We start from the raw sequence: 21,659 nt of genomic DNA, 5'->3' as shown, positions 1-21,659 counted from the left end.
CCCATTAGATGTACTAAGGTTCAGCCTAATTCACTCCCAGTAATTAAGAGAAATACTGTTTCCCTTGAGGCATGGGCAAGTGGGAGTGACACATATAAGGAGGATGGTTCTCTGGCTTTCCTAATACCTCTTTCCGTAACGGTTCCCATCCCACCCAAACTTGACATCATTTCTAAACTGGGTAATGGTAGAATCAGGATTTGGGGAAGCTAAGTCTTGGTTCTAGGGTTACCACCATTTGCCCATTGATGCACAAAGGTTTGCTAAATACTTTTGAAGTAAGTGAAACATTTATCAAGAGGTTTAAAACACGGTAAGTAGTATACTTACGAAGCTGACAAACTGACATAACATGTATTTAAGTATAACATCTAGCTAGTGATAAGAAAGCTACCTGAAGGTTATATTTTATAGAGTAGGCTTGGAGAATAAAGATCCATGTCCCAGCTAGCTTGAATAATGTTGGTCAAGTGGCTGAATGTTTCCCATTGACTAAATCATAATGCATTCTTTTTGCCTCTAGATTAAAAATAGGCACCCCCAATGCTCACCTGTACCACACTTGCCTTTCATAGCTCTCACTCGCACAGCCTCAATTTGACTGGTGAGCACACAGGAAATATTGATGAAAACAGGTGATGCCATCTGCTGGAGGGAAGTGAAGTTGACTACTTTTATGGGGTAGATAGCCAGACCACGTGTGAGGGAAGAGTGCCTTTGGTCAGAGACCGCTAGAACTGGGGAGCTGGGGAAGACCTTGGAGAAAAGGAGATGGAACATGTTTGATAGAAAAGTCAGTTTTGTGTCAATACATGCCAAAAATCAACATATACAGTAAGACATCTGGATTTCTAGTTCTAGCTAGCTGTCTAACAAGTCACTTTTTCTCACTTAGATGTGTTGAAGGATAAGGGAAGATGATCTGTGAGAATAATATAGCCTTCAAAAAAAGTTTTAAGCTAGCATTCTAAAATTGTTTCAAGCCAGCATTGGTGTTATATATATATATTTATATATTTTTATATATTTATATATATATACACATAAAAGTATTTGTGTTATCTTCCAGACTGACAAGGCTCTTGACCTAGAGTTTGGACTCTGGGGGCCCCCCTGGCATTGTGAAGGGGACAGATTTTCTTCATTTTGTTTAAGAATTTCCTGTGGTGAATTTTATCAAGTCATTCAGTAACTGTTCCTTTACCCTGGACTGAGAATGAAAAATCTCTTTTTCAAAACCCTGACCTGTTTTGCTTCAGTCCTTAACATACCTCTAGTTTCTCAAGAACTCTGTCCACTCCCAGTACTCTTAGCTCCCCGATGTCTTTTTTGTGGCTAAGAACCAATTCTGATTGATTGATGTAAAAGGCTGGGATAAAAGGAATGAGGATTCTTTGCATTCCATTCTTGCTATGCTCACTGACAAGCGAGGCCCAACCATAGATTGAGGTGTCAGCCGTGCTGAGGGCCTGGAGTAGCTCCTCTGACTGGGGTCGAACCTTGATTAGGCAGACATAAACCCCTGAAGAAAAGAGGAAAAACTGAGCAGGAAGGTTCAGAGGCTCTATTTAGCCAACTGGATTAGGATAGGAAGGAAAAATATTTACATGCAAATTCAGAATGTGAACTCAAGTTTTGAGTATTCACTATTAGCATACTGTTGGCCACTATGGAGGAGTTTACCAAAGATGAAACAGTCCCAGGGAACCCACAATTGAACTTAAGGATACCATTATTGGTAAATTGACATGTCAGGGAGTATTAAATAATACAGTGTAAATGGAAATTAAGGTGATATAGGATGAAGTAGTCAGAGTTGGATCAGTAAAGGGTTTTGTGGAAGAAAGGCAAGCTTTGAACATGGTTTAATCACTTCTCTATCAAACCACCTCTTGATGGCCTTATTTCTGTCAATAGTATTGTTTTTCTAGTTACCCATGCTCAACCTCAGTTGTCTTTTGACATCTATTCCTTCATTCCTATATCTAGATCTTGCTAACTCATCCTTTGAAATGTCTCACATCTGGCCCCTCTGTTAGTATTTCTCTGTTAGTCTGGTCTAGACACTCATCAATTCATGCTTGGATTATTGCAATGTAAATTGCATTTACTAGTCTCCTTGCCTCTCATTCTTTCTTATCCATTCTGGGTACTGCCACTGTATACTTTTTTTTTTTCTTTTGCAGTACGCGGGCCTCTCACTGTTGTGGCCTCTCCCGTTGCAGAGCACAGGCTCCGGACGCGCAGGCTCAGCGGCCATGGCTCACGGGCCCAGCCGCTCCACGGCATGTGGGATCTTCCCGGACCGGGGCACAAACCCGTGTCCCCTGCATCGGCAGGCAGACTCTCAACCACTGCGCCACCAGGGAAGCCCTGCCATTGTATACTTTAAACTTATTTTTGAAAACTTTTCCAGGGCTGTATGTTGCCTGGAATGTCCTGTTCTCTTCACATCTACCTCAGTCCTAGTCATCCTTCTAAAGGTTATTTCCTCTGTAAAACCTCACACTAACTGCCAGGTTTGATGTAGATACTCCTTTCTGGTGTCCTAGCATCCCATGTATATCTTTATTCTATAACTAATCGCCCTGTGCAATTCTAGTAAGAGTTAAAAGCCTTGTCTTACTCTGCTGTACCTCCAGGGCCTGTCCTGGTACCAGGCATTCTGTTTGGTGCTCAACGGTTTGCTGAATGAACCTTCCATCAGTGGTTTCTCATTACTCATACCATTCAAACTGCCTGACCTTGGAGTAGAAGCTCTTCCATGATACAGCATTACCTATTTACATTTGACATGAATTGTCTCATTTTAGATCAGTCGACTGATTTATTTAAAGTCCTCCCAGTGTCATGCCTGTTTCTGCTTTCCACTTGTTAATGCTGTTCTGCTTGGAATATCCTTCAGTTCAGCAACATTGAAACACTGTGCTACTAGTTGGGGATAAAAGATGAATGAGACATAATCCAAGCCCTCACAAAGATAACAGGCTAACAAAGGAGAAAGTAGTAAGTTATAATAGAAAAGCATAGTATATTATAGACATGTGTTAAAAGTTTGTTGAATAAAAATGCTGACTGAGAAAGATTCCACAGTTATATAGCAGATGAAACTGGAAAGTAGAAATGCAATCCAATAAGAAAGTGACATTTGCACAAATGTGAAAACAAGGGGGAAACCAGATTCAACTGGTGGAACCCACCTTTCTCCATGCTGAAATCTGAATGGACATGAAAGACTTTACTTGCTGGAATGTCTAGTAAAGTATTACTGAACTGTACGTGGCACAGCATGAGGGTCTCTGGAAGAAGTGTTGTTGTAATGGCCAAGGCCTGACTTGGGGTGCAGGATCCTAATGAGCAGAAAAGAGAGAAATAGCTCTCACTAAGGGGAATTTGTAAAAGGGGAGGCTATTATATAGAGGCAGTTTGGTACTAAAAAAACAAACAAAACAAAGGGTCAGTTCTCCTTGACTTGCTACAGCTGTCTACTTGCCAGCTCTGTTGGGTCCTACCAGAATCAAGGTGAAAGAGGATTGTAAGACCCTTGCTTCTGCTAGTTTGTGACTATAATGGGGCTTCTATTATCAATATCATAGCTGCTGTCCTCTTTCAAAGGTTTTTGGAATTCATCAGTGGGAATAAGATTACACAGAAATTGGACAGTTGTTGGAAATAAAGTGCTACACTTGGGAGGTAGCTTTTAAGTCTAGGAAGGTTTGTTTTCCAAAACATACTGTTTTGCAGCATGATTCAAGTCAAAGATCTCTAGAAGTTCATTACAAGTGGTGCCTTAAACAGGAGCCACATAGCCAGCAAGAAACAGACTGGCACCAAGGTTGGGTCAGCTGCAATGGATGCATTTTAAATTAAATAGGAACTATGTCTTGTTAACAGGATTTTCCCCTGCACAGTTTCTTAACGGTCTTAGTTTGCTACAGCTCTTTCTCAGTTGCCAGCAGTCTAGGGACCATTCTCATCTTTTGGAGACTATCAGCAATATCAAAAGAACTGTTACATGAGATTTTGTAATAGTTGTGGTTTTAGAAAGATTCTGCCGGGGTGGGGGTGGGGGAGAATTACAGTCTCCTTGTAAAATTTAATAAGGTAGACAACAGTGAGTGAATATGAAGAAACAATGAGTGAATTATGAAGAAACATTTAATACTTGGTAAAAGAACCTGGAGAATTTTAATGATCAAGTGTTCTTATTTATACATACATAGTTAGATTGTATTTTTAAGATTAAATACCTACTGTGAAAAGAAAATATATTAAGTGCTTAAAATTGAAGGATAAACAGGGCAATTAGAGTTTAAATTATCTTGTTTTATAAACAGTTATATTCTGTTATATTCTGGACTTCTCTGGTTGGTTTGTGTTTTCTCGCCCCCTACCCTCTCCCCACCCTTACCTTCTCTCTGCCCCCAAATCTGGAATTTGTTCTTTAAAAAAAGAGGAATGAAAGGATGTACATGGACTTTGGAGTGGAGCATATCCACCACTCCTGCCACTAACTGGTTGTTACCTTGTACAAATTACTTGCTCTTAGACTTAGTGTTCTCATCTTTTTTTTTTCCCAACCAGGGATTGAACCCAGGCCCTTGATGGTGAGAGCGTAGAATCCTAACCACTGGACTGCCAGGCAATTCCCAGTATTCTCATCTTTAAAATGATGATAATCACTACATGATGAGATTGTTAAATGAGATAAAAGATATAAAAATTCCTAACATAGCATTTGGAATCTATTAGAAGCTTCTTGTATTTTAGTTATCTTTCCTCCCCTTTTTTTTTGACAGTAAATCATGGCCCAATACAGAATGAAAAAAGAAAAGCACAAGGCAAATTTGCTGAGCCAATAACATTTCAGATATCATCTAGTCCAACAATTCTCAAGTCTTGGGAAGCTTTAAAAGAATTGTATCTTGGACTTCCTTGGTGGTGCAGTGGTTAAGAATCCACCTGCCAATGCAGGGGACACGGGTTCGAGCCCTGGTCCGGGAAGATCCCACATGCCATGGAGCAACTAAGCCTTTGCGCCACAACTACTGAAGCCTGTGTGCTCCAGGGCCTGCATGCTGCAGCTACTGAAGCCCGTGCGCCTAGAGCCTGTGCTCTGCAACAAGAGAAGCCACTGCAACGAGAAGCCCGTGCACTGCAATGAAGAATAGCCCCCGCTCACCACCACTAGAGAAAGACTGTGCGCAGAAACAAGGACCCAATGCAACGAAAAAAAAAAAATTGTATCCTAGGCTCTATCCCAAATTTATTAAATCTGGATGGAGCCTAAGAATCTACTTTTTAAAAATTTCTTTGGATAACCTTAAAAATCAGCCATGTTTGGAAATCCTTGGTCTAGGCTACCTCCTGATCTCAGGGTTATAACTAAAAAGACAACAGTGACTAGGTTGAGCCTATTTCAAAACCTTAATCCAGTCATAATTTCTTAGGTCTTATAGCGCTCAATGATTTTTTTTTTTTTTTTAATCATTTGGCTGCGTCGGGTCTTGGTTGCAGCATGTGGGATCTTTCCTTGCAGCTCGTGGGCTCTTCCTTACAGCACACGGGCTTCTCCCTAGTTATGGCGTGCGGGTTTTTCTCTAGCTGTGGCGCGCGGGCCTCAGAGCATGCGGGCTCCAGAGCGCGTGGGCTCTGTAGTTTGCAGCATGCAGGCTCTCTTGTTGAGGCGCAAGGGCTCAGTAGTTGTGGCTCACGGGCTTAGTTGTTCCCCAGCCAGGGATCGAACCCGCGTCCCCTGCATTGGAAGGCAGATTCTTTACTACTGGACCACCCTGGAAGTCCCTCAGTGATTTCTTTGTAAAAGTAGAATCAATTTTGAAATGAAAGAAAACTTGTATTGCTAATTCAAAGGGGCAAATGAGGGAGAATGGGAAAGGTGGGAATAATGACCCAGAACTATAAAGAGATTGCTGACCTTTAAGATTGACACCATTTCTGCCAGTGGTGATGAAGAGCTTGAACACAGTTGAATTGAGGGTATTGGTGAGATAAGTCTTAAGGTCATAACTGAGTGTTAATCTTGATGATGCATGGATCACCACCTGTCAGCAAACCAAAGGAAAATTGGTACCTAAGTTCTTAGAGAATCTGGTTCCCTTCTTCTCCATCCCTCATAACTTATTTAGCTGAAAGCAGTTTCACACGAGCAAATTGCCCTTCTAGTGATCACATATTTGAGAACCACAAAATTTGTTTACTTTTGAGAAGAAAATAACATTTTTTTCTAAAAGGAGGTCTTTGTGCATTATTCCTTCTGACATATATTCCCTTTGTATGATTCCCCCCTATTAGATGTCTTTGAAGACAGTTGCAATTTCCTTTAGAAAGTTTTCTTTTTCTCTCTTTAGTTGCATATAATCTCAACTTTTCTGAAACCTCAAAGTATTGTTTCTCTCAAAATACTTGTAATGTTCTGCCTTATATTGTAGGTATTTTTATACTTGTTAAAATTCCTCCCATTAGATTCTACATTTCAACTTAGAACCCTAATATATCTTTGTACATCCTGTATTGTGCCTTGAATATAAGGCAAGTGCTTAATGATTACATTGAGAGAAGATGGTGATAATGATGGCCCTTTCCCCCCAAATACCTTCAACTTATTGGTTTATTTATTTATTTTTGGATTCTAACTCCTTTGGGTATCCTTGCCCTCTTTGTTTTTTTTGGCTGTGGCACACAGCATGCAGGATCTTACTTCTTAGTTCCCCTACCAGGGATCAAACCCATGCCCCCTGCAGTGGAAGCGCAGAGTCCTAACCACTGCACCACCAGGGGATTCCTCCCAAATTCCTTCAATTTAAATGCAGTGTACTGTCCAGTCTCCTCAGTACTACCATAGTTTTTTATTTTTTCATATATTCAAGGACCTTAAAACTGTAATAGGGAAGAACCTTTTGTATTCTACTACAAGTTAATCACTAAAGGGATGTTGCCTACAAGCTTAAATTATACATAAAGGCCCATCTCTGGGAACCCTGCTTCCCAGGAAATGAGCATTAAGCTAAAATACCTTTGTTTAGCTCACAGGAAACATCTTGACCAGGCCCACCTGTGAGCGACTGCAGGGATGAAAAATGAACACGTCCCCCCGCTGGAGGCTGATGGGAACCAGGAAGTGTTTGACTTTGCCCCCTCCCCTTTGAGTATGGATATGGAACCTGAATTCTAACTCAGGCAACATGGTTCTTTGGGGCAGGAGCCCACCACCTTCTCAATTTGGTAGCTTTCCAAATAAAGTCGTTATTCCTTGCCCCCCCCCCCCCCAACAACAACTTGCCTCTCGATTACTGGCTTGTCGTGCAGCGAGCAGTACGAGCTTAGACTCGGTAACTAAATCAAGTTAGTTATGTTAAGAGCTCAGTGAGGAAAGGAGTTTTGTCTTTTTCTCTTTGTATTTCCAGAGCCTAGCATAATCACTGACATATAACAGGCCTCAGTGATTGTCTACCAGTTAGTGAATAATTAAATGAGCATTTTTACGAAGTACACCAACTGAAATATGACCTTTTGACTTATCTGTAGCCTCTGACATCATAGCGCATTCTCTCCCTTGCCTTTGTGACACCTTTCTCCTTGCTTTTCTAGCACCTAGAACCTTCTCAGCCCCTTTTTCTAGTTGTCTTCTCATGCTGCCTTTCTCCTCAACCCTCTTATCTGCTCATGATACAAGTTCTCTTTGAATGTTATCCAATTTTTCCCTCTCTACCCTTAAAACTTACTCTGAAGCCACCCTGATTTATTCATTGGTCTTCAAACACAACATATACTTTTTATTTGCCTTTGTACATATATGCCTTCTCCCTTTCTTTTCTGCCAAATTCCTAATCCCAGGATTCAGTTTAAATGTCATTTGTGGAAAATTTAGCCTTAATGTCTAGGCAGAATTAGTGACTTTCTTCTGTATTTATTCTAAGAGCATTTCTGACGTGATCATTTATGTTATCATGCCATCTATATGTAATTATTTATGTTAACGACTAGAGCTCTATAAAAGAAGGTACCAGATACCATGTGGGCACTTATTGGGCAATTTACTCATTTATAAAATTGGGATAATACTTTGCAGGGTTGAGAAGATTAAAAATGGTAGTTGTACTGTATATAAAATGAAAAATGAGGGGCTTCCCTGGTGGCGCAGTGGTTGAGAGTGTGCCTGCCGATGCAGGGGACGTGGGTTCGTGCCCCGGTCCGGGAGGATCCCACATGCCGCGGAGCGGCTGGGCCCGTGAGCCATGGCCGCTGAGGCTGCGCGTCCGGAGCTTGTGCACCGCAACGGGAGGGGCCACAGCAGTGAGAGGCCCGCGTACCGCAAAAAAAAAAAAAAAAAAGAAAAATGAAAAAAAATAGATGCAGAGTGCCAAGCCCATAGTAGATGCTCAAAAAATAATAGCTATTAAGAGGAATGAAAAGAGGAACAAACAAATTCTTTGGGCACAGAGGAAGGAGATGTTACATATATTTAAGGGGGAAATAGGAAAGGCTTTATAAAGCTTACCTATTCACTTGTTCACCCATCTCACCTACTCAAGGGTATCACTTAAGCAATTCTCCCTACTCCTACATCAAATTTTCCTTTTCTACTGAATCATTTCCTAAGCCATTACTTCTCCCATTTTAAAAAACAATCAACAAAACAAACTCGACTCCAGTTCCTTGAAGAGGACTGTCTCCAAGTCCTCGTTTTCAATTCTCCAATCAAACTTCCAGTCCCTTTATTCCACTGAAGCTACTCCTCAAAGTCACCAGCCTCCATATTGCAAAAAACCATCAGTCATTTCTCAGTTTTCATATTTGACCCATCAATAGCTTTCATGTGGTTGATCTCCCCCTCCCTCCTTGAAATACCTTCTTCACTTGGCTTCCCCGACACCAGGATTCCCGGGTTTTCCTCCCATTGCCCATTCTTTCTTTTTTTTAATAAATTTTTTCTTTTCTTTAATTTTTCTTTATCTTTTTTTGGCTGCATTGGGTCTCCATTGCTGCATGCAGGCTTTCTCTAGCTGCGGAGAGCGGGGGCTACTCTTTGTTGCAGTGCGCAGGCTTCTCATTGCGATGGCTTCTCTTGTTGCGGAGCACAGGCTCTAGGCGCACAGGCTTCAGTAGTTGTGGTGTACGGGCTTTGTTGCTCTGCAGCATGTGGGATCTTCCCAAACCAGGTATCAAACCCATGTCCCCTACATTGGCAGGCGGATTCTTAACCACAGCACCACCAGGGAAGTCCCATTCTCTGGTCATTCTATAAATCTTATAAATTCCTATAAATTTCTTTTGTTCCTGTTCTTCTTTCAGAGCTCTTAATATTGGAGTGTCCCCAGAACTTAGTCCTTGGACCTCTTCTCTATTTACACTCATTCTCTTGATGATCTTATGGCTTTTTTTTTTTTTGCCTGTGTTGGGTCTTTCTTGCTGTACGTGGGCTTTCTCTAGTTGTGGCAAGTGGGGGCTACTCTTCGTTGCGGTGCATGGGCTTCTCATTGCAGTGGCTTCTCTTGTAGAGCACAGGCTCTAGGCACACGGGCTTCAGTAGTTGCAGCATGTGGGCTCAGTAGTTGTGGCACTCAGGCCCTAGAGCTTGTGGTCTTCCGTAGTTGTGGTGTGTGGGCTCAGTAGTTGCAGCACACAGGCTTCCATTGCAGTGGCTTTTCTTGTTGCAGAACACGGGCTCTAGGTGCACAGGCTTCAGTAGTTGTGGCACGCAGGCTCAGGAGTTGTGGCTTGCAGGCTCTAGAGTGCAGGCTCAGTAGTTGTGGTGCATGGGCTTAGTTGCTTCTCAGCATGTGGGATCTTCCCGGACCAGGGCTCGAACCCGTGTCGCCTGCATTGGCAGGTGGATTCTTAACCACTGCACCACCAGGGGAGTCCGATCTTATGGCTTTAAATATCTATGCCAATGACTCTCAGACTTTTCTATCTAGCTACCTCAACACATCCATTTGACATCTAATAGACATCCAACTTTAAATGTCCAAAACTGATCTTCTCTCCAAAACTGTTCCACCTACAGTCTTACGCATTTCAGTTGATGGTAATTCTGTCCTTTTAGTTGTTCAATCAAAAATCTTAAGTCATTCTTGATTCTTTCACACTCTACATATAGTAATCTATTGGGAAATTGTATCAACTATACCTATAAAATATATTTAGAATCTGATCAACTTTTTACCACCTCCTCTATTATCACCCTGATCCATCATCATACTCAGCTGCGTTACTGCAATTATAGCCTCCCAACTTGTCTCTCAGCTCCTACTCTTTTTTGTTTCTTGGCTGCATTGGGTCTTTGTTGCTGCGTGTGGGCTTTCTTTAGTTGTGGCGAGCTGGGGCTACTCTTCGTTGCGGTGCGCAGGCTTCTCATTTTGGTGGCTTCTCTTGTTGCGGAGCACAGGCTCTAGGCGCACAGGCTTCAGTAGTTGTGTCTCGCGGGCTCTAGAGCGCAGGCTCAGTAGTTGTGGCACACGGGCTTAGTTGCTCTGCAGCATGTGGGATCTTCCCAGGCCAGGGATCGAACCCATTTCTCCTGCATTGGCAGGCGGATTCTTAACCACTGAGCCACCAGGGTAGCCCTCAGCTCCTACTCTTGCCCCTACAGTTTAGTACCAACCAGTAGCCATGGTGATATATATATATATATATATACACACACACACATATATATGTGTTTAAATTAATTAATTTTTGGCTGTGTTGGGTCTTTATTGCTGCGCGTGGGCTTTCTCTTCCTCTTCATTATGGTGCGCGGGCTTCTCATTGCGGTGGCTTCTCTTTGTTGTGGAGCACGGGCTCTAGGCATGCAGGCTTCAGTAGTTGCAGCATGCGGGCTCAGTAGTTGTGGCTGGCGGGCTCTAGAGCGCAGGATCAGTAGTTGTGGCGCATGGGCTTAGTTGCTCCATGGCATGTGGGATCTTCCCAGACCAGGGCTCGAACCCGTGTCCCCTGCATTGGCAGGAGGATTCTTAACCACTGTGCCATCAGGGACGCCCTCATGGTGATATTTTAAATTATAAATCAGACTAGTCATTCTTTTGGTTAAGAACCTTAATCACGATTCACCTTTATGTTCCAGTAAAGTTTGTTGGCTGGCTTTATATCTGATATGTGAGTGTATTTCTTTTCATAGGATGTGCTCTCTATATGCATATTCTCATATATTGAAATAGTTACTCTAGACTCTTCAACTCTTTTTTTTTTGGCCACGTCACATGGCTTGCAGGATCTTAGTTCACTGACCAGGGATTGAACCCAGGCCACGGCTGTGAAAGCCTGGAATCCTAACCACTAAGCCACCAGGGAACTCCCATGAACCCTTCAACTCATAACATTAGGTTTACCTCTCGATATGTTTTCACTAGTCCTGGAATGTCATGAAAAATTGTTGCTATTCCTGGACTCCTGGCCACTCCTACCCCAGTGACAATGTCTGTTTGTAGAATATTGTCATTAGCGGAAATCATCCACATCCCGGGTTCACCTAGGAAAAAACAAGAGAAAGCACTTGGCTGCAACCTTTGATATGATATAAATTGGTCACTCTAACCTTACTCAGAATCCAAGTCAGTAGACCATTCAAGCATACATATCCCTTCCCAGGAGGAGCACCCAGCTTTGAGGGTAACTTTGTTTCTTTTCTTTAAAAAAAAATTTTTTTTTGGCCACGTCACGTGGCACGTGGGATCTTAATTCCCTGACCAGGGATCGAGCCCAGGCCCCGTGCATTGGAAGCTCAGGGTCTTAACCACTGGACCGCCAGGGAAGTCCCTAACGTTGTTTTCTTAATGTCGGGTTCCCCTTCGTATGTCATGCCAGCAAAATAAAACAGGAACTGCTGACCTTCACAATCACAAAAGAAGCTGCTTAGTTGGAGAATGTAACTATTCTCCTTAGGAAAAAGAAAAATGCTTTTTACACATAGGAATAACACTCTGATTAAACTTTGTATAGACCCTGCTAAGGATGAATCTGCTTTGACCTACTGATTGATATCAGCAGGAAGACTGCAAGCAAGTGTCAACTGGCAGAAGAGAGGATTCGTTTACTTAGGTTTAAGTCCCAAGGTGGCAGAGGAATGTCAAATATTAGATTAGATTACTGATCCTGGCATGTGGCCCTTCTGCTTCCTCATCCACAGTGGTATGGATTTGAGATGCCCAAAAAATTCCAGAATGGAAGACAGAGGGACAGTCCTGACAGAACCTAGGAAAAGGGAGTAAAAAAAGCCTCTGCTTCACTGACAAAAGATTAACAATCATGGTATTGTAAGCACAGTTAGCTCACTGGCCATGGATTACATGTTAGTAAGTAGTGGTTGCTTACAAGTCAACTGTTACAGGACTGGAGGATTTGACCTAGGCTGAATAGAGTTTGCTTTGTATCAAGTCCAAAATATACAGTTAATGTCCAGTATTACATCACTTTACCCAGACATATGTATCCATAGTTCCCCAAAGAGGACGCAAAGCCCAAGCCACATACCACCCCAGCCAGCCTTACTTGGATGGATTATTTGGTTGCATATACCCAGTCAGTATATACCATTTTGGGATATGCTACCTGGAAGCCTAAAGATATAACACACATTTCCTAACCCAAGACTGATTTTCTGTAACTCAGTAGTACTTCTTAGAACAGAAATGCTTTGCTGATCAAGAGTATAGTGTAGCCTGGTACAAGGCCAAACCTTCTTACAGTGATGGTATATGTAGAAGTTAGGCCTTCAGATGTGCCTCACAAAACAGTGTACACACAATTGGTTCTTAGAACTAAAGCCTTATTGCCCTTTCCTTTTATTTCATCCTTTCCTGATGTTCAACTTAGCAGTTACCCTCCTTCAGAAGCCGGGAATGGAGGAGAAGGCACAGTACTCTACACTGCCTATATATTCAGTAGACACTTGGTAAATATTACTGGCTGACCTCTAATTGGCTGGCTATGGAGAGAAATGGGCACTAAACTGAGAAATATCAGTTAACATGAAAAATAAAACACACAAAAGTATTTTCTTTCTCAGAGAGCCCCTTAGATTTTAGATAATTTGGAAAAAAAAAATCATCTAAGGGATGAGTTGCTTTCTAATCCTGTCAGTTGTGAGGTTGAGACAGGGAAGGTATCCAAACCATTCTGGTTGAGGAGGTGAGTACTGAAGCAGATGACATCTCCGACAAAGGTAAGCTTGGTGTCTGGCTCGATGGCGTGCTCTACAGAAACAGGAATATAATCTGCCATGCCGGGATGTCTCTGGTCCCAGAGCCTCACAAGTGTCACCCCTCTGTTCACAGCCTGAGCCATGTAAGTATAGTTCCTATTCCCTGGTCCAATAAGCAGCAGGTCATCTCTGAAAGCAGACATGAAAGGTAGAAATCTCTGAAAAGAGTCAATAGTTAGGAAACAGTTCTGGAGGCAGACCCTATCACAACATTTTATATTCAATAGCTCAAAAGTTCAGATGGAGTTCTACAATGGAGAGTAAGCAACTAGGGCCAGGGATCAGGTCTATTACATTTATATATATAGTGCCCAGCTAGGCTTTTTTAAATCATTATTAATTAATTAATTAATTAATTTGGCTGTGCCCGGTCCTAGTTGCAGCACGTGGGATCTTTGCTGTGGCATGTGGGATCTAGTTCCCTGACCAGGGATCGAACCTGTGCCCCCTTTATTGGGAGCACAGTGTCTTAACTGGACCACCAGGGAAGTCCCTAGGCTTTTTTTTTTTAATTAAAAAAAATTGTTTTTTCAGTATGGCTTCTTTTTTTTTTTTTTTTTTTTTTAGTATGGCTTTTTGATAATACTCCAATTGGCTCCCTACAGGAGCTTTGTATGAACTAGGACTTGTCAAATTCAAAACATACTGAAGTTTTTCTTCATTGAACAACTAATTCTGTTTTTTTCCCATCTTAATGAAAGAAAGAAAGATCAGATTCCAACTGCAGGATATGGGAGGAATTTACTGGAGCTTTTAGATAATACCAGGTTAATCAATAAGATGTCTACCACAATGTCAACACCATTCCTTTGCCTTCCATACCTGTTCAAAGCCAGATAAAGCTGGGTATTGTGTGTGTGGAATTTCTCTCCAACGCTATTGTAAAACTGAACAGTGAAGGTGAGAGACATGCCCAAGGGAAAGGCTGATAGGGTCCTTCCTTGAGCTGTGTATAGCTTGGGGTGGCTGCTCATTCGCAGGTATGTCACTGGTGCTACCTGTGGGAGACAAAACCTACTAGTACAGAGAAGGATGCATTGGAGAGGAGCTGAGACCTTATTCTGAGACTTATAATCAATGATAAAAATGCTGTTCCTCTTTTGTAGGAAATAGTTAGCTCTTGATTTCAGATGACAGAGTGAAAAAGAAATATGACAGTACAGGAAATGGCTTTTTAATTACTAAAACAGTGGAAATGTGAAAACAAGCTGGAGCTTTTTGAGGAAAGGACTGCATTTCTTCTTATTTTGTGCCAAGTGTCAATATTTATTGTTAAATAATTGATCATTTATCAAGAATACTGTAAATTTTGTTTTCACACTGCAAGAGATAAACTGTGATACAGTAAGGGAAGTCCAGGTTTGAATCCTAGCTTTATTATTTCATATCTTCATCTAATCATTCTAGGTTTCATATTTATCATCAGTTTAATAGGGCTAATAATGCCTATCTCATAGGGTTTTTGTGGTAGTTAAAAAAGATAATATACGTAAAAGGAGCAACACAGAAGCTGGAATATACTAGATTTTTAACACAAAAAACATTTTTTTGTTTGTTTTAGACTAACTTACCTCTAAGGTCTCTTCTAATTTAAAAAAAAATTATAAAAAAAAAGCCTAATTTTGATAGCAATGGTTCTACGCTTCTCCCACACCAACCCTTTTGCCAAATCTGCTCAGAAGACATTCATACCAATTTGAGGCTAATCTCTTTTATAACAAGGACTGTAAAGTCCACTTTAATTTGATGGTTCATGTCAAGATTGTCCTCTTATCTTACAGTTCATTTCTGACTTCCAGAGAAGTTTCTAGTTCTTAAAAAAGGAAATCTGCCTCTTAAGGCCATGGTATTCCTTTTATTTTTTTGAGTAAGTCCCTGAACTCACCTGAACCCCAGTTACAGTTGTTTGGTTGACTCCAAAAGGTTCTATAGAAGTGACTTCCAACACAGCAGTACCTGCAATGGAACCAGCTTTCAGGATCCCTTCACCGTCCTCCTCAATGACAGATGAATTAGGGAAACACTTGAGAACACGGGAACTCACAAAGGCGGCCCCTACCCTAGGGAATAAACGGAGCAAATGGCATCTCTTGGGGGCTCTGTTTGACAAGAAAGAAAGGAGTAGCGATTGCCAGGATTACTGTTAGCTGTACTCTGAGAAAACTGCTTGCCATTCTCCATGTTGTGTAGTTATTTTTTCCTCAGGTAAAAGTCAGCCTTTGGATTATGCTTATCTCTTTAAAAATTAAATACTATTACATATTTATCATTAAAAAATTATTTGGTTAAAAGAATTGAAAACAGGTACAGTCAGCTTTTCATATCCATCGGTTTTGCATCTGCAGATTCAACCAAGCACAGGCTGAAAATTTCAAAAAGTTCCAAAAAGCAAAATTTGAACTTGCCTTGGACTGGCAGTTATTTACATAACGTTTACATTGTCTTAGGTATTATAAGTAATTTAGAAATAGTTTAAAGTATACAGGAGGATGTGCATATATGCAAATATTACACCATTTTTATAGACTGGATTTTTGCATCTGCAGATTTTGGTGGGAGTGCGAGTCCTGGAACCAATCCCTGGTGGATACCAAGGGCCAACTGTATTCAAACAAATACTTGTACGTGAATGTTCATAGCAGCACTATCCACAATAGCTAAAAGGGGAAAACAAACCAAAGTCCACAATAGCTAAAAGGGGAAAACAAACCAAAGTCCACCAACAGATGACTGGGTAAACAATGTGTTACATTCATACAATGGAATATCATTCAGTCATGAAAAGGAATGAAGTACCAATACATGCTACAATGTGGATGAACCTCGAAAACATGTTAACTGCAAGAAGCCGACAGAAAAGGTCACGTATTGTATGATTTCATTTACATGAAATACACAATATTTAAATTCACAGAGACAGCTGATTAGTTGATTGCTAGGGACTGAGAGAAGGGGAGAATGGTGAGAGACTGCTTAATGGGTATGGGCCTCCTTTGGTGGTAATGAAAATGTTTTGGAACTAGAGGTGATGGTTGTATAATACTGTGTATGTACTAAACGCCAGTGAATTGTACAATTTAATTTTATGTTATATGAATTTCACTTCAACTAAAAAAAATTATTTGTGGGTTAGAAAAATCACCTTAGAAGGCAATGTTTTTTTCCCTGTGCAGTGTTTCTCTGAGGGTAAAGTTGGATCCTGGCCTGTCTTCTTCTCCATTCTCCTTACCTGTTGGTATGGAGTTTGAGCTGAGAATTCATGGGCATCAGAATTTGTTCAGGTTGGCACTCTGGGTAGAAAAGTTGGAGTTTTTCAAACACCTAGAATGAGAAAATGATGTTTTCCTCATTTCCGGAAAAGACAAATGATGACCTTTACTCACAAATGGACAACTACAAATCAAGTCTGCCCAATTTCAATTTAGCCCAATGTCCCACAGTTCTGCTTTCCAAAATGAGCCAGGCATTTAAAACTTATTTAGGTAGTGTAGAATATATAACCTAATATTAGCCTTGCTTCTGACTACAAGGGACTGGGCATAGTTTACACTTACCACATCCCCTACATTACTTAGATATTAGGTATGAAATAATTGTGAAATTTCTAATTTTTTTAAATAAATTTATTTATCTTATTTATATTTGGCTGTGTTGGGTCTTTGTTGCTGTGTGCAGGCTTTCTCTACTTGTGGCTCGTGGGCTCTAGAGCTCAGGCTCAGCAGTTGTGGCGCACGGGCTCAGCTGTTCCGTGGCATGTGGGATCCTCCCGGACCAGGGCTCGAACCTGTGCCCCCTGCATTGGCAGGCGGATTCTTAACTACACCACAAGGGAAGTCCCATTGAAATTTCTAATTTTAGTTCTAATAACCTGAAAAGAGATTTGAGAATGAAGAACCTGTAGTATTTAATTAGCAAGGGCACTATTCTGGTCTTCTGCCTTCTGGTAAAGTGCTTTTTCCTCTACCCCTTACTGAATCAGGGAACCAAAGCCAAAATAAAGGAAAGGAAAAAAAATTAGTCCCAAATTCAGAGGTAGAGAAACTTATTTGCCCCACACAAAAAAACAGTTTTTCTTTGAGTTCTAAAAACAATAGGGCCATGTAGCTTTCAGCTTGAGAACATCTGTAGAAACTATTTGTACTCTCATACCTTACCAGAAGTTAGGATAGGATTTCATTCTACCTGTGAGTATAGCTAAGTGGACTGTATCATAATATCTGTGTTAGGCAGAACAAATCAGAAATTAATTCCTCTTTAGTTATTATGTGTTCATATACTGTATTCACTGCGCTGGGAGTTGAGGGGAGTGCATGTGCTGTAGTTTCTAATGTCAGTGCTCATAGAAGCAATTAGCAGGAATAACAAAGATCTAGAAACCATAAGCCTATTCCAGAGATCCCTTTAGCAATTTCTCTATCTCTATACAGACTAAGCTCTTCATGGATGGTAAGAGAATATAACTTTCTTCTCCTTGATATACAGAAACAAGATTTAGCTTTGGGACCTTACCAGGATCTGAACTTCATCAGACAGTTCAAACAAATTCCCCTCAAACTGCCCAGAGGAACTGTTCATACAGCGGACAGTGACTTTGATACTGGTCCGACCAGCTGCTTTTGTGTGGACAACCATGGCAAAGTTATTCTCTGCTGGGAGTTGTAGAAAAACCTAGACCGTAAAGGGAAGGATTAAGAAATATTCATGAATAAACACTGTGCCCTTCCCTCTTTGTTGAAAATAGCTATCTAGAAAAATTAGAGTTCCAGGCTTATCTTCCCTCCCCTTCCCTTCCCTTCCCTTCCCTTCCCTTCTCTCCCCTCCCCTCCCCTTCCTTCCTCCTTTCCTTCCCTCCCTCCTTCCTCCCTCCCTTCTTTCTTTCTCTCTCTTCCTTCATTCCTCCCTTCCTTCCTTCCTTCCTTTCTCTGCACCTTGAGGCTTGTGGGATCTTAGTTCCCCAACCAGGGATTGAACCCGAGCCCCTGCAGTGAAAGTGCCAAGTCCTAACCACTGGATCACCAGAGAATTCCCCCAGGGTTTATTTTCATATTCCCAGAAACATAGTCACCCCTAAAGTAAACTTCTGTGTTCAGTGCTCAACTAATTCTGGAAAGACTCCTATGCAAGAATTCTTATCTTGCAAGAAGTCAATTCATTGATAGGAGAAGAATGGAAATGAAGGAAGGGGTATCCTCAGTAGCTTGAAACAGTAGAACTTGAGATGAGAGAAGTGAGGTAATCTACTCCTGGAGTTCAGAGTGGTAGCAAGGAAGGAAGAGGACAAGAAAGGGAAGCTGTTGTTTTAGGATTGTGTTAAACTAGCTGACCATTTCCTCACTTGCTTCACTCACCATTCTAGTCTAGATTGGATAAGGATTAGGCCTTGACAGATTTCTGGTAAGAGGGAAGGGAGGGCCAACACCAAGGCAAATGTTATTTATTTATGTTTGTTTGTTTATCAGGTCTTAGTTGTGGCAGGCGGGCTCCTTAATTGCAGCTCCCCAGTTCCTTAGTTATGGCATGCGAACTCTTAGTTGCGGCATGCATGTGGGATCTAGTTACTGGACCAGGGATCAAACCCAGGCCCCCTGCATTGGGAGCGCGGAGTCTTAAGCACTGCGCCACCAGGGAAGTCCCCTAAGGCAAATATTGAAGTAGGCACTTGCCTACCTTTTTGGCACTCATTTCGCGTTCTATCTCCTCTGCATTTTTGCTGTCTGGAGCGCTCAAGACCTTCCTTCACTCTCTTGACTCATACAGAGTTCCAAGTTCCAAATTCACCTTTCCCTCCTCCCCTACATAAAAATTCCCATCTCTTTGTGCAGATTTCAATCAATTGTCTGGAAGCAAGTCTTATGCTAAAGAATGAGTGGTTTATAATTGTTTAATCCAAGTGAATTTCTAAATGGTGACACCACAGTGCAGGAAGTCTACCTTGTAAGGCATTAGAGACCTTTCTATTGAGGTCCAAGGCAGGGGAAGAAAATCTTTGTATGGCTCTCAATCATTTCTTCCGTTAGAGTGATTATTTAGATAAGAAAATTAGAGGAAGGGAGAAGTAGAATAGATGCTAAGACCCTAGGCCATCCCCTCCTTTCACACAATTCCTATTTGCTATTCAAGAAAAAAAGCCAAATCCTTCTGCAGAACTCTACCAAACTAAGTACAGTTCTCTCTCTCCTCAGTTCCAAGTATAACCAGGCTCTGTGCAGTCCATGACAGACAGAAGACTCAACCACTAGAGTTTCCCTAGATTACAGATCTAGGATATTTTAAGAAAATTGGAAATTTTAAATTTTTTCCAGACTTTTCTTTTTAGCTGGCTCCAGAAATGACCTAATTCTAGCTTCTGTAACCACTCTGATCTCTCTCAAGGTCTAATTCTTTGTTTTTGTGGGCACTGAGTTGTGACCTACTGGGTACCTTGGCCCCAGGTTCCTTCTTCCTAAGGTAAAGCTCAGACCTAAGTGGCTGCCACTGATCCTGGACCATCTTGGGTGGGTTCCATTAAACTGATGATCAGGTAACAACGTTGTGAAGTAGGTAAAGTTTGTAGCATCCACCTCTTTTTTTTTTTTTTTTTTTCTTTTTCAGGTTTCAGAGTAAGGTTTAGTGCTATATGTATTAAAACATCAAAGCTGGGCTTCCCTGGTGGCGCAGTGGTTGAGAGTCCGCCTACCGATGCAGGGGACACGGGTTCGTGCCCCGGTCCGGGAAGATCCCACATGCCGCAGAGCGACTGGGCCCGGGAGCCATAGCCGCTGAGCCTGCGCATCCGGAGCCTGTGCTCCGCAACGGGAGAAGCCACAACAGTGGGAGGCCCGCATACCGCAAACAAAAAACAAAAAACAAAAAACATCAAAGCTATTTTAAAAAACATAAAGACTCATGTTGCAGTGTGGATTTCCTCAATAGCCATCCTGAGGGCTTTGGCCATTCCAGATGCAGCAGGTGAATTGGGAGGAGCCGGTACCACCAAAGGGAACCGTGGAGGAGTTTAATTAATTGTCCTTCTTAAATTTGCCATTGATATAAGGTCCAGAATCAGCTGCCAGTTGGTGGCCCACAACAGCCCCATGACACCCATGGCACCCTTCATGCTCAAGGTAGGATTCCAGTTCTTCCCCAGCTCCTAGTAGTGTGGGCCCAGGAGTGTGCTCAGCAACCACCTTTCTTTTTTTTTTTTTTTTGCGGTATGCGGGCCTCTCACTGCTGTGGCCTTTCCCGTTGCGGAGCACAGGCTCTGGACGCGCAGGCTCAGCGGCCATGGCTCACGGGCCCAGCCACTCCGCGGCATGTGGGATCTTCCAGACCAGGGCATGAACCTGTGTCCCCTGCATCGGCAGGCGGACTCTCAACCACTGTGCCACCAGGGAAGCCCGCAACCACCTTTCTTAATGTCAACTGCCCATCATGCACTACAAACATGATTATTAATATAATTGTGTCTGAACATGTTGAAAGATTATATATTTAAACTTTATGTATAAATACTTTATATTCATAATGTGTTATTCATGTAACACAGTATCTGCTCACAAATACAACATTATACAACAACAAATACATCAAAGGAAGCATTGCTTTGTTGAGAGCTCTTTCCAGCAAAGTATGTTAAACATCATATAGTATTATCTGAATACTCAAATTTGGATTCTTCATATGATTTTCAGGTTTCCAGCATTCACAGAACAATTGGAAAAAGAGTAAGTAATAATATTGTGTAGTTTAGAAGTGAGTTAGTCTAAAACTTATGATGAAATAAAATAAATTTAGTATCAAGATCCCTAAGGTAATATAATAAACAGATAAGTTTATACCTCTGAATGCCTGGGCACTAGATCCAATACGTCCCTTTTGCTCATGGACCAATGGAATGTGAGCCCAGGGTTGGCATTGCTGAAGGAGAAAGGGGTCTGGGTACTGGTCACTCCCATGACATAAACTGGCATCTGAAAATGAAGAGTGGTTTTGTGCTATACATCCTGTCCAGCTGGCATTATCAAAGTAATGAACCTGGAACAGAGCCATCCTACTGACCTCAGTAGCTGTGATGAGTCGAGTTGCAGCTGCAAGGATCCTAACAGCCCTTAGCTGCACAACTTCAATCTGCACTTCATCCTGCTCAACAGGGTGGAGAGCAAGCTTAGGCTAAGAGGGAGTGTCCGTGGGGTGGATGCTTATGATAACTAGTTTGTTTGTTGTTATTTGGGGCATTCAACAACAACAACAAACATGCCATAGATATAGGTTTTTTGTTTGTTTGTTTTTGTTTGTTTTGTATTTGTTCTTGAAACAATTCCTTAAGTATAGGGACTATGTCTTATAACAATGCCAAGTACTCTGTGGGTTTTTCACTGAAGATTACATATTTCCCATGCCTGGTTAAGAGAATACCAAATGAGGGGACTGAAAAGACTTCCCTGGGCTGTTGACACCC

General features: G+C 41.7%; 1 protein-coding gene across 1 annotated transcript in view; it reads right to left on the bottom strand.

The window, feature by feature from the left end:
- The window catches only part of NUP210L (nucleoporin 210 like), a gene marked incomplete at its 3' end in the record, with an annotated part of 78,059 nt that overhangs the window by 3,136 nt on the left and 53,264 nt on the right, over positions 1-21,659 (bottom strand). The window contains exons 24-35 of the mRNA XM_082834566.1: positions 21,260-21,340; positions 21,040-21,171; positions 17,732-17,890; positions 16,452-16,543; positions 15,108-15,282; positions 14,045-14,220; positions 13,134-13,351; positions 11,352-11,491; positions 5,936-6,062; positions 3,201-3,350; positions 1,272-1,522; positions 552-756 (exon numbers count right to left, since the gene is read on the bottom strand). Of these exons, the coding sequence (XP_082690692.1) occupies positions 552-756; positions 1,272-1,522; positions 3,201-3,350; positions 5,936-6,062; positions 11,352-11,491; positions 13,134-13,351; positions 14,045-14,220; positions 15,108-15,282; positions 16,452-16,543; positions 17,732-17,890; positions 21,040-21,171; positions 21,260-21,340 (1,906 nt within the window). The remainder of the gene's footprint in view (positions 1-551; positions 757-1,271; positions 1,523-3,200; positions 3,351-5,935; positions 6,063-11,351; positions 11,492-13,133; positions 13,352-14,044; positions 14,221-15,107; positions 15,283-16,451; positions 16,544-17,731; positions 17,891-21,039; positions 21,172-21,259; positions 21,341-21,659) is intronic.

The sequence above is a fragment of the Leucopleurus acutus genome (genome assembly GCF_964270905.1).
Source record: "Leucopleurus acutus genome assembly, chromosome: 2".
NCBI lineage: Eukaryota > Metazoa > Chordata > Mammalia > Artiodactyla > Delphinidae > Leucopleurus > Leucopleurus acutus.
Note: the sequence above shows the minus strand (reverse complement) of the source record. Positions and strands in the feature narration are given on the sequence as shown.